Source organism: Microtus pennsylvanicus, chromosome 14 (genome assembly GCF_037038515.1).
Source record: "Microtus pennsylvanicus isolate mMicPen1 chromosome 14, mMicPen1.hap1, whole genome shotgun sequence".
NCBI lineage: Eukaryota > Metazoa > Chordata > Mammalia > Rodentia > Cricetidae > Microtus > Microtus pennsylvanicus.
In genome coordinates, this window is record NC_134592.1 from 48,865,001 (window position 1) to 48,877,778 (window position 12,778).

The window sequence follows — 12,778 nt, forward strand, 5'->3', positions numbered from 1 at the left end:
TACAGTAAAACATGAATAAAAACACTTTAAACACGAAGCAGTTACAAGCTCCTGCGTTGGGGTCGGCAGGACCTCATAGCGCAGAGGCGCAGTATTCTTCGTGGGCCGCTGTGTGAGCTGCTCACTCTGCTGCAGCATCACCCCTTATCAGCTGTGACCCGGGTCCCTTCCTCTCGCAACAAGCTGAGGCCAAAGGCTGCCTTTTCTCATAGCTTCAAAATTCCCACCTCAGTGACCTACTTTCTTCTCTATTATTTCCATTTCTGCCTTATTTACACTTGATATAGTTAGGAAAGGTTATAATAAATACTTTTCTTTAGCAGAAGTAGAAATTCTAATTGCATAAGATATAGTATCAATTTATCCATTAAGTATCTCTCACAGAGAGAGAGAAAGAGAGAGAGAGAGAGAGAGAGAGAGAGAGAGAGAGAGAGAGAGAGAGAGAGAAATAAACCTTGAAATAATAAAAACCAAACCTTTTTGTAAAAAGAACTGAGGTATTATATACTGCCAGTAATTTACATACCCTAAGAACCCTGGACTTTTTCACAGCATGAACAGGCGAATCGACGTCACTGTTTTTCTGATCCTGGATAAAACAGATAAGCAGTCTAATTAAAACGTGACACAGAGTCTGAAAGGGGAGAGCATGGCCTTCACTTGATTACATCACTGTGAGACACGAATGACTCACCTCAGGGGACTTCAGGACATTTGCTTTGGGTTTTTTAGTTTTTCTCAGGAAAACATCATCTTCACTTTCACTAGTTAGGTGTTCAACTACAATTAATTGAAAAGTAAATCTTGTCAATCAGAAACCATGTCATTGATGACTACAATACAATTTCCTAATGACAATCTCATTATTTACTTTCGTAACAGCTGTCAGGCCAGGCATGGTGGCGCACACCTTTAATCCTAGGACTTGGGAGGCAGAGGCAATCAGATCTCTGTGAGTTCGAGACCAGACTGGTCTACCTACATAAATAAGTTTAAGACCAGTCAGAGCTGCATAGCAAGACCCTGTCTCAACACAACGAAATAAACACAAGATCGTCAGAAGCTTAGTCAGCATAATCAACACCCAGACACAGTTCTATAAGACAGCTCATATACATGAAATAAAAACTCATCTTTAAAAATATATATTTAAATGAGGTTCAAAATTAAAAAAATAAAATATAAAAAGAAAAAAGGCAAATATATTATATTGTATATAATACAAATATAATTATAATATGTAATTAGTCCATGTTCATTTTTTGAAAACATTTACAGTGTGTGTAGAGGACATTCACATGGTAGAGAACACACGTGGAGATCAGAGGACCTGTGTGGCGTCTGTTCTCTCCTTTCTCCATGTGGTTTCTTGGGACGAGCTCAGGTCACAGTGCTTGGTTGGAAGAGCCTTTAGCCACTGAGCCATCTCATGGGCCCTGTGTGCCCATGATTTACATAACTCCAGCCGAAACAATTACATCATGAAAATATAGGTAACAAATACATTAAAAGGTCCTTCTGGGCTGGGCAGTGGTGGTGCACGCCTTGAATCCCAGGAGTCAGAGGCAGGCACACCTCTGTGAGTTCAAGGCCAGCCTGGTCTACAGAGCTAGTTCTACCAGGACAGCTAGCACTACACAGAGAAACCCTGTTTTGAACTCCGTCCCCCCACAAGGCTCTGCTGGATTTTAAGTATGCATATGAGCGCATTTGTGTGTGTTTATGCAGAAGCAAGCATGTGTCTGAGTGTGGTGATCTGAATGAGAATGACCCCATAGGCTTCTACATTTGAATGTTCAGCCATCAGGGAGTGGCATTATTAGGAGGTGTGGTCTTGGAGTAGGTGAAGCCTTGTTGGAGGAAGTGTGTCACTGTGGGTGGGCTTTGAGGTCTCAGAAGCTCAAACCAGACCCAGTATCCTAAATCTTCCTGCAGCCCCGGGTGTAGAACTTTCGGCTACCTCTCCAGCAAGGTGCCTGCCTGCTGCCTGCTGCCATGCTCCCGGACTCACTTCTGACACTGTAAGCTCCATGAACTCTTTCTCCTATGTATTGCCTTGGCAAGTCTTCTCACAACTGAAAAGGAGAAAAGTAAGACAAACACACTTACAGAAATTTAAAAACGAATATATTAGAAGTGAATGTGGGCTATTTAGAAGCCAAAGTCACATGAGGCCCACTTTCGCGCCAGCCTCCTGAGGAGATGGCACCACAGCCATTCACAACTATGCTAAATGCCAAGCGGCCCTAGGAAGAGGTTTACAAGCAAGAAACCCAAGTCTCCGACCAGCAGTGATACTATGAGCAAGATGCCTTAAGAAAGCACATCCCCCAGGGGGCTGGGGAGATGGCTCAGTGGTCAAGAGCAATGGCTTCTCTTCCAGAGGACCTGGGTTCAGTTCCCAGCACCCACACGGCAGCACACCACTGTCTAACTACAGTTCCAGGGGACCTGGCACCCTCGCACAGACAAAACAAACAATACACATTTTAAAAAAATTAAATAAAGAGTGCTGGGGAGATGGGTCAGGTTTGAGGACCCGAGTTTGAATTCCTAACACCCAAGTAAAAAGTCAAGCATGGTTGTGTGTACAAGTAACCCCAACACTAGGGAAGGAGGAAAGCAGACCCCGAGAACCAGTCTGCCTAGCTCAAACAGCTCAGCGAGCACTTGCCTCAAACACTGAGCAGAGGGTAACAGAGGAAGACACGCGGCACTGGCCTCTGGCTTCATGCACAGGTATAGACTACAAATCTGCACACTCGTGTACACTCAACACACATATGCACACATGAAAAGCAAATCTTGCAAACCTAGTCATGATTTCAGAGAACTAAAATAAAGCCCTGGCCAAACTCTTGCTAGTAAACTCGATATTCGTGGGCCACACTTGGAGCTAGACTGTATCTGAGCTGTCATCTGTCTGGTTACTGTAGCATGGAGACAGGCCTGGCTTCTAAGGGTTATATTGGAAGAGATGCACCCAGTAACATGTCTGGACACAGACAAACCAATGACATTTAGTGATCAGTGCCGTAGGAAACTGTGAGAAAGCCCTCAGGAGAGAAGGCAGAGAGCCTTTCACCTCAGCTGCCCTCTGTTCCCTGGACTGTTCTTGCACGTTCACTTTGTAAGACATGTTTACTGGATGGCAGATCACAGCTATAGAATCCATCTGGTCAGTGGACCCTGAATCTGGATACGGCCTTCTGCCTTGCTTTCGGGCTTCCCCAGATAGAATCTAAAGAACATGACAGGGAATTGTGTTTAAATTAGTCTGCCCTAAGAGAGTCCTGGGAATGGGCTGTTCAGTTAATTTTTAGTATATGCTTACTGACATTTATTTACATGTTTTTATGATCATGTTTTTCTGAACTCACACAACCATCCCTGGATCACTGATGTCTTTGTTTTATTCCTGTATAAGGTGCACTGAAACTGAACTACGGTTGCCTGTCTACAGCACAGACTGTAGTCTGCCCGTTCTTTCAGGCCCTCAGATCCCAGATCCAGCTGACAGTAATAACTGAGGCCTTCGTATGCTCAGTTTGCTCATATGGGTATATATGCATGCTGGGGATGAACCGACAGCCCATTTACATGCACTATCAGTGAACTACATCCCTAGTCCTGGAGCCCCAAGATTGTGTCAAGAGGAATCAGGCTTAGAAACCTCACAGGGTCTACATACAATGAGACAGAACTGGGAAACATGGAGAACAGTCACAGGCCCCGAGCCCCGATCCAGGAACTTTCCGCTGGCAGGGTAGGCATGGGCGGATGATCCCTGCGCATTCGTGACCGAACCTCCTGAAGCAGCCTGTTGGAAGGAGGAGCTTCTCTGCTTCGAAAGAGCTTCCACATAAGCCCAACTCTAATCAAAATTCTGACTCTAACACCAATCAGCTCAAAAGCTGTGGATTTGCTGAACTACTAAAATGGAGCAAGACACCGAACACTGCATATTCCAATTGTTTTCTCTTCCATTATCCTTTTCTTTATCGTTGTTGTTGGTTTTTTGGTTTGGTTTTTTTTTTTTATTTTTTATTTTTTTTAAGAAAGAGCTTCTCTGCATAACAACCCTGGATGTCCTGGAACTCACTGCTCTGTAGACCAGGCTGGCCTTGAACTCACAGAAAACCACCTGCCTCTACCTCCCAAGTGCTGGGATTAAAAGTGTAAGCCACCATGCCCGGCACTTCTAATGAAACCAGAGTTAAATACATTGTTAGGCTATAGCAATAATCATTTCAGGAAGCTTACTTTTTAACTGCCTCAGTGGAGTTTTTAAGGACTCACCCCCCAAACATACAGTATGGTAAATAATGCTAATTCCTCTTTCAATTAGGTGAGGCAAACAGGACTAGCTACAGATTCCCTTATTAATCCTTTTATCCACATGCTGTTCATCACATTGCACATCAGGAAGAGTTAAGTACAAGGCAAGGAGAAGTTTTAATTAAGATCTCATACAAAACCGGAAAAAGGATGGCAACCATCAATGAGAAGCAATAAAGACGCTACTGAAGAACTGAAGGCTCAGAAGGACAGTATAACTGGCGAGCAGATATAGCAGAGTTCCTGAAGGTAGGTTATAAAAATTAACCGCTGATTACTGATGTGCTGAAATATGCCTGCAACCCCAGCATTTGAGGGGTAGATACACACACGAGGAACTCAAATTTAAGGCTATCCCGAGCTACACAGTGAGACGAGACACCATTCCCAAAACAAAACAAAGAAAAACCTATTTCTAGAACTTACTTTGTTCCTTCAAACATGCTCTTTTCTTGAATAACATAAAGACAAGATTAGAGGAAATCCATTTCTTCTTACACCTACTCTTGATTTTATACTCATGGGGGAAAGTCATAAACAGCCCAATAAAACAGTCTATAAGTAAATTAGAGTTGAAAGTCACACTGGGACTTAAAAGACACTAAATATCACAGGGTCTCATCAGCTCTGCAGCCCAGGCTGGTCTTAACCTCACAGCTCTTCTGCCTCGGTCTCCTGCATGCTGGGACTGTTAAGTACACATCTCCACACACATCTTAAGTCACTTCGAGAGAGGGTCTCACTGTATAGCCCTGGCTGACCTGTAAGCCATCATGTAGACCAGGCTATCCTCAAACTCAGAGATCTACCTGCCTCTGCTTCCAGAGGGCTACGGCAAAAGGCGTGCAGCTTAAGTTAGTTAATACCTAATATTTATCCTCCTATTCTAGTTTTTCTGTGACTGTAACATTCGACCACAGAATCCAGACAGCTCTCTTGATCTCATGGTCTAATATTAGCCTTCTAAATATGTTAGACACTTCAAATTCTCCCCCCACAGAAGCTTATCATTTCCTTCCTTTGTTTTATTACTTTTAACATCCTAATTCTTTATTATTCTCAACATCTAAATTACACACACATATATATAAAATACATATATTCCTGAGAATATATATAAAAAACTGAAAGAAACCGAAAGTTAACATCTGTAAATACTTTCCAATCTAATCTAACTCAACATCTTTTCACTAAACATTTTTTCTGAACTTCTTAAACGGCCACTGTGTTATTACTCATTTGGTAGCTATGTTTTACCGGCATTTTCAAATGTCTTATATGTAATTGTTTATGGGTTTTGTTGTTTTTCAAGACAGGGCATCTTCTCTGTGTACCTCTCTCTGGCTGTCCCGGAACTCATTCTGTAGACCAGGCTGGCCTTGAACTCACAGAGATTCACCTGCCTACCCTCCCCACCCCCCACCCCCCCAACCCCCAAGCTGGGATTAAAGGCGTGTTTTAACACCAACTGGATTGTTTGAGTTTTACAGTCAAATAATTATGCCAAATTATACTTCTCTGTACATTTGATGGCAAAGAGCATAAAGCATTCTGGTTACATCAGCTTAAGGAGGGATACACACATAATTATCCAATATATATACTTTTTCTCAGTATACACACACACACACACACACACACACACACACACACACACACACTGAGAAAAGCTAGTTTGAGAATAGTACAAACTTATTTCTGGAGTGTTTTCCAGAACCTTACAGATTCACAGCCATGGGCTCTTACCTTCAGTACGCTGAGGGGACCGAAGCCGAAAGAGGCGATCACTGCTTTGGAGCTCTTCTGCTAAATCGTCAACTCTTGGATTCAAAGTCACTTTGGACCTCTGTACATCGGCTTTCTCCTCGGTAGAGCCTGGTGTCTTCCGCAAGCCTGCTCCTGTCTTAGAACACGGGCTCCACACGTTTGCTTTAGAAAGGGGCGTACTCATAACTCTCTCCTTCACTGGCAAGCATGGGGGAAAGCAGGGAGAGGCGGGTTCCTGATTCGCTGGAGAGTGTGGGATTGGTGAGATGGCTCCACCTGGCGGATCCGCAGTGTCACTGGCATCCCTGATTTCCTTATCAGCAGCTGCTTCCAGCGTGCTACTCCTACCTGACACATGGCCTGGGATTTCATCATCAGAACCTGAACTACAAAATCCTAAATTGAAGGTAACGGAAAATAAATCTGCAGAGCAATCGAAAGTCTGCCCCTCACTCTTGGATCCTTCATGTTCGTCCTTCAAACCTTCATGAGATTTCCAGCTCTTGGTATCACAAGTGATAGGGTCTTCGGGCTCAGAATCATCATCTAACAAAAGCTCATCCGAAATTAAGAAGCGAGAGATTGGAGGCATTTCATTTATAAGTGTTTCATCTGACACACTTGGGGGCCGACTATTACTCTTGCAGGGAGAAAGGCCCACACCACCCAATTCTCCAATACTATCTTCAAATAATAGTAAGCTCTCACCCTCATTGGCGAATACTTGGGGGTTACTATCATCTTCATGGCTATTTTCGTCAAACAAATTCTTTGCAAGATTTGCATAACTGTTAGATACTAAGTTTTTATCTTTAATATTATTATAGGCTTTATTGTCAGAGCCACAGGAGGGCTGATCAGAACTCTTATTATCAGTTTTGCCAAAGACACAATAATTTTCAGGAGGATGACTAACATGTTTAACTGAATATTTTTCTAAGTTTTGTTGAGAATTCACAGCCGAGTGTGACGTCAGAGAAGCAGGTTTATGACTGCGTTCACGCTCTGAGTTGGGTGAGCAGGATGTACGGTCAGGTTCAAAATCCTGAGTGACTTCACACTCCACGGCTGAGAGTCCACTGAGAGAAGGCGGAGAATAGGAGAGAAATCTCTCCACATTAGCTCGTACCTCTTCTGTCACCGGATGACAATTATAAAACTGATCAGCTGCTTTATCTGGGTACAGCTCTTCCAGTGGAAGGAACAAATTTGACGAAATAGATTTCTCATCACTGAAACTACTATAACCAGAATCTAAGGAATACCTGGCAAATGAGCGGGATTTATCGATAGCCTGACGCTCCGTTAGTAATGTTCCAGGGTGGTTATCATCATCACTAACAGTACCCAAAGAAGTGATGCCACCTGCACCTGCCATGCTTTCCCCGTTTGGTGCGTCTATCCGGGAAACAGCTTCTGCAGGAGAATGTCCACAGGTGTCGGGAGATGCCGCAGCCTCTTTGCTTTTTTCCCTAGTCGGGTCTTTCCCCATTGCTCCAGAAGCTTTTTCCCTGAGAGCAGTCTCCGTACACCTGGGAGGAGTCTCGTCATCAGACACGGTCACTGAGGAGGAGCAGCCTTCACCTCCACTTGGTCGAACTGATGTCTTGTGAGGAATCGTGGTGACACTGGCTAGATTCTTATATGCATTCCTAGATGTATTACATGTTGATCTGACATCTTCCATTCGTAGAAAAGGCTTAATTTTCTGCTCATAGCTGCATTCATCCTGTAAAATAAGAAACAAGAAAAAGTCACAGAAAACCAAAGTAAGTCAATTCTAAGAAATGAGTTTCACTCTGTATTATTTTTCTAAAGAACACTATCACTCAACTGATTTTGTTTTAAATCATCCAAATTCTAACCAATCAAGAAAAAAAATCTAAATCACATCACTGTGAAATCATTTAATCTCAGTACTCAAGACACAGAAATATACTTCCTTTAAGGCAGAAAATCAGTTCCTATTGAGATGAAAAAAGCTGCACAAAACAAATGTTCTTTCTTTGTTTTTTCGAGACAGGGTTTCTCTGTAGCTTTGGAGCCTGTCCTGGAACTACCTCTTGTAGGCCTGACTAGCCTCGAACTCATAGAGATCCCCCTGCCTCTGCCTCCTGAGTGCTGGGATTAAAGGCGTGCACTACCACTACCTGGCTGCTTTTTGACAAATATTCTATCTATAATTAGCTATAACAAGCACTGTTGTTTCTTATAACAGTGACTTCACACTCATTATGAAGGTCAAGGACTGACACTCCAGCTCAGGTGGTGGAGTGCTAACCTAGCATACAAGAAGCGTGGGCTCTATTTCCAGGACCCCAGGACTGAAGCAGGAGCTTCAGAAGTTCTAGGCCATCCTTGGCTACACAGGGAAGTCAAAGCAGTCTGGAGCACATGAGACCCCCGCCCCCTCCCCACACACAACAAACAGACAAAAAAGAGCAGGAAGAAGAAGAAGAACTGAGGAAGTGTTTAGTATTCCAGTTTTCTAGTCTTAGCCAAACTAGTGAGAGAAAGCCCTAGTCAGGAGGATTGTAGGCAGTACATGCTTGTAACCCCAGTGCTCAGAAGACAGAGGCAGTTAGCTGGGAGTTGAAGCTAGGGAGCAAGACCCTGCCTCCAAAAAATGACAGAGAGAGGGGAGAGAGAGGGAGGGAAAGAGGAATGGAGAGAGAGGCAGGAAGAAGAGAGAAGGGGGAGAAGGAGAGAAAGCGCTACCTCTTCTTGTCTCATTTCTTCTATCATTTGCATGACGCTTATGAAATGGTGGCAACGATCCGAATGGTCAACTTGATGTGTAGGAAGCGGATGGTCTTGCCACAACCTCCATTCAGAGAGTGAGAGTTGACGAATTCCAGCAGTTGGTTCTTTAGGCTTAATTAGGATTAAAAAAAAAAAAAGGAAATTTCACAAGCTGATTTTAAAAAATATGCTTAGTTGCAAATAATAAGGTTAATGTAAATCATTTAAATTCACATAGGCGTTGCCAACTAAAGTTCTCAAGGGGAAAAAAGGAAGATGATTTTATAAAATAGAAAGTTGCTCTTTTAAATACATTTCGAATTAACTGTCCTTTGAGTTATGGTTTACTATATTCCTGATTCTATAAAATATGTTAAGAACAAATATTTGAGAAAATGTTTGGTTTTGAAATCTCTACTTTGCTGTATATAAATCCCACAATATAATGAGGTGGCATCCGTAACACTTGCCCACTGCCATTCGTCATTCTCCCCGCTAGTGATGAAAACATGGCATAGCCAGATGAGGAAGTTACCCCCTTCCAGCTCTCACAATACATGCAACTGGGGTCAGTTCTCCATTGTAACCAAGCTCAGTGGGTTTACTCATGGAGGCAAGAGCATCCAACTTAAAGTCTTGAAGACATTTTCAAATAAATAGACCAATTAAAAAAAACCAGGTGCACAGAGGCACACGGGACAATATCATTTATGCAGGTCAAATATTGAGAATCCTAGGATCCTCAGGGAAACGGTCCTGCACACACACTGTGCTAACTGTGGGATGATGATAACCAAGTCACGTGAAATCACAGCACAACCTACATCAAAAGCAGTCACGTGAAAGCAAATGAGACAAAGAGTATTTCTTCATGGTTCGAGGTTGATCGTTACACTAGGGACTGACATTCCAATCGCTTGCCACGCATTCCGTGGGCCCAGCCAACTCACCATGGTGTCCTCCTGTAAAGATGGGAAGTGAGACTCAGGCAACACCACTCCTTTCACCTGGTCACCATTGCCCAACCTGTAGAGTCTCTTCCAGAGGTTAAATTCCTCTTCTGATAAGAACCCGTCTTTATTAATAGCTTTCACTCCTGGAAGTCGAGACAATAAGTCAAAAGGGGGTTTAAAATAACTGGCCAGACAAACACAACACACACAGTACCAACAGAACTCTATGTAAAAACTTACATGTAAGCCAAAAAACACCCACCCATACACATAAAATAAAAAGAAATAAAATATCTTTAAGAATTAAAATAAGTGAGAGCCCCTAAGATCATTTGGCTCAAGCTGTTAACTTTACATTTTCAGAAAACTCCATTGTATATAACTTCCTACCAGTCTTGAGGAATAAAGCAGACCAAAGAGAGTTCCTAGGTTAGTAACCTTTGAATTTTCCTCTGCCTGAGTTGGGCCAGAGTTCTGCTTCACACTCTCTGTCCCCTTGCCCTTTTCTCCTCCCATCTGTTCCCTATTTAACACTTAAGCCTAGTCTTTGGTATGAAGGCGGATTGCCATTACTCCTGAGGATGTGCCCAGAAGGGCTATACCTGCCTGGATGTACAGAGAGGGGAGGATTCCTTCTCCCCTTGTCAGGCCATAGATGGTGGGAAACGCTCATGGCACTCTAACTTGACGCTTACTCTGAAGTTGTTTTCTCTTTAAACTTTGTGGAGAGGACCACTCTCCAGCTCAGTAAGACCCTTTCAGTTTCTGTCACTCCACACCACCAGTGTCTTGTGGAGAGGACCTCTCTCCAGCTCGGTAAGATCCTTTCAGTTTCTGTCACTCCACACCACCAGTGTCTTGTGGAGAGGACCTCTCTCCAGCTCGGTAAGATCCTTTCAGTTTCTGTCACTCCACACCACCAGTGTCTTGTGGAGAGGACCTCTCTCCAGCTCGGTAAGCTCCTTTCAGTTTCTGTCACTCCACACCACCAGTGTCTTGTGGAGAGGACCTCTCTCCAGCTCGGTAAGATCCTTTCAGTTTCTGTCACTCCACACCACCAGTGTCTTGCCCATCACATCAACATTCATCTTTCCCAAGAGAATACTCAAAACATCTCAGTACACTCAGCTTTTTAAAGAAGACGTACTCTATCAAGATTGAGGATAGGCCAGGTGGTGGTGAACACTCCTTTAATCTCAGTGCTTGGAAGGCAGAGGCAGGCGGATCTCAGAGTTCAAGGCCAGCCTGGTCTACCAGAGTGAGTTCCAGGACAGCCAGGACTGTTACACAGAGAAACCCTGTCTTGATAAAAGCACACAAACAAGAACAAACAAAACAAACAACAAAAAAGACTAGGAATGTTCTGCTCCCTTCAGGTGGTGTCCTCCAAAATGGCGTGTGACAGGACAGAGGAGAGGTGCTGATGGGCGTTCTTCAAGCCTTTAGAAAACAGATACCTGGGCTGGAGAGATGGCTCAGTGGTTAAGAGCATTGCCTGCTCTTCCAGAGGTCCTGAGTTCAATTCCCAGCAACCACATGGTGGCTCACAACCCTCTTCTGGCCTTCAGGCACATACACAGACAGAATATTGTATACATAATATATAAATATTATATATTATAATATATAATATTTATATATTATATATATTAAATATATATATTAAATATATATATTAAATATACAGAATATTGTATACATAATAAATAAATAAATATTTAAAAAGAAAACAGATACCTATCTATTATATCTATCACATACATGGCTGTAAAGAACGATACTACAGATAGTAGGGGTTAGATACTATTCACAAAGGAATGCTTCATGATTGATTGTTGCCACGACAACTGGGAGCATCTACACCACCACTCAGCACACTGTTGGCTGTCCTGTAAACAAGCATGCTAAGGGCAAGGTTCCTGCCAAGAGAGTCCTGTGCACAGTGAGCGAGGTAAGCACGGTAACAGTCAAGATGGCCTCCTGGGAAGGCTGAAGGAAAGGACCAGGACAGAAATAAAGCCAGGGAAGGCACGTGGGTTCAACCGAGGCGCCAGACTGCTCATCGAGAGAAGCACCTTGAGGAGTAACAGAAAGAAGCCTGAACTGCTGGAGCCGGCGCCCCACAAATTCCTGACACAGGAAATGTACCAATGGGAACGGAAGACCTAGAGGGTAAACTAAGAACAGAGGGAGGAGGGTGAAGAACGCATCGTGTGCAGAAGTTTCCGTACCAGTCCTCGAGGAGGCGGGCTTCCGCCGCACATCCCGAGCCTTCTCGGGCTCAAAGGCACCATGTGTGATGAACATCTTGTGCAGCTCGGGACTGACATTCTCAGGAACCATTCGCGGACTTCCTTGGTAAAAATGAAGCGCTTGTCTGTCACCTGAAATGGCTTTGTAAACGCTTCTTTTGTTGGACTGGCTCTGATTATATGTCTGCAAAGCAAATACACAGTAGAAATTTCCATTGTTTTATACTAATCATTTAGCTATATTAGCCATGACTATGTTTGAGCTTAAACATAAAATTAAACTTTGATTCACTTAAGTACTAGAGAACAAAATTCATATGGTCTTAAGCATGAAAACAGATCAGCAAACTGTTAGATACTTGAGAAAAATCATCTTACAATCTATAAGCTTAACAGCTATTGGCAAAAAGGAAATATATATGCATATACGTGAGAATTTCATGGACCTATTTAACTGGCTTTCTGCTGATATGGCTGACATTTGGACCTACGTGTATGGTTATACCCAGTGCAAGGGAGAGGAAATGCCTTGTGGTCGCCCATCTCCGCTTTGCTCCCAGGCATGGGCCGGGACAGATAATACAGCTGGTGTCGGACACCTGAGTGCTGCGCAGCCCAAGGAAGTGCCCATTGAGTGTGAGTCATGACTGCTACCTCTCCACTAGGAAAACACGCAGAGCTCTGTGTTTGAGGCCAGCATGGTCTGCAAAGTCACTTCTAGGACAG

The 12,778-nt window shown here is 43.4% G+C and overlaps 1 protein-coding gene across 2 annotated transcripts in view; it reads right to left on the minus strand.

Moving 5' to 3' along the window:
- Nucleotides 1-12,778, minus strand: part of Fancm (FA complementation group M) — a 44,116-nt gene that overhangs the window by 13,273 nt on the left and 18,065 nt on the right. For both annotated transcript variants that reach the window (XM_075947912.1, XM_075947911.1), the window contains exons 11-16: nt 12,032-12,236; nt 9,798-9,943; nt 8,824-8,979; nt 6,085-7,834; nt 695-780; nt 527-589 (exon numbers count right to left, since the gene is read on the minus strand). In XM_075947912.1, coding sequence (XP_075804027.1) covers nt 527-589; nt 695-780; nt 6,085-7,834; nt 8,824-8,979; nt 9,798-9,943; nt 12,032-12,236 — 2,406 coding nt within the window. The remainder of the gene's footprint in view (nt 1-526; nt 590-694; nt 781-6,084; nt 7,835-8,823; nt 8,980-9,797; nt 9,944-12,031; nt 12,237-12,778) is intronic.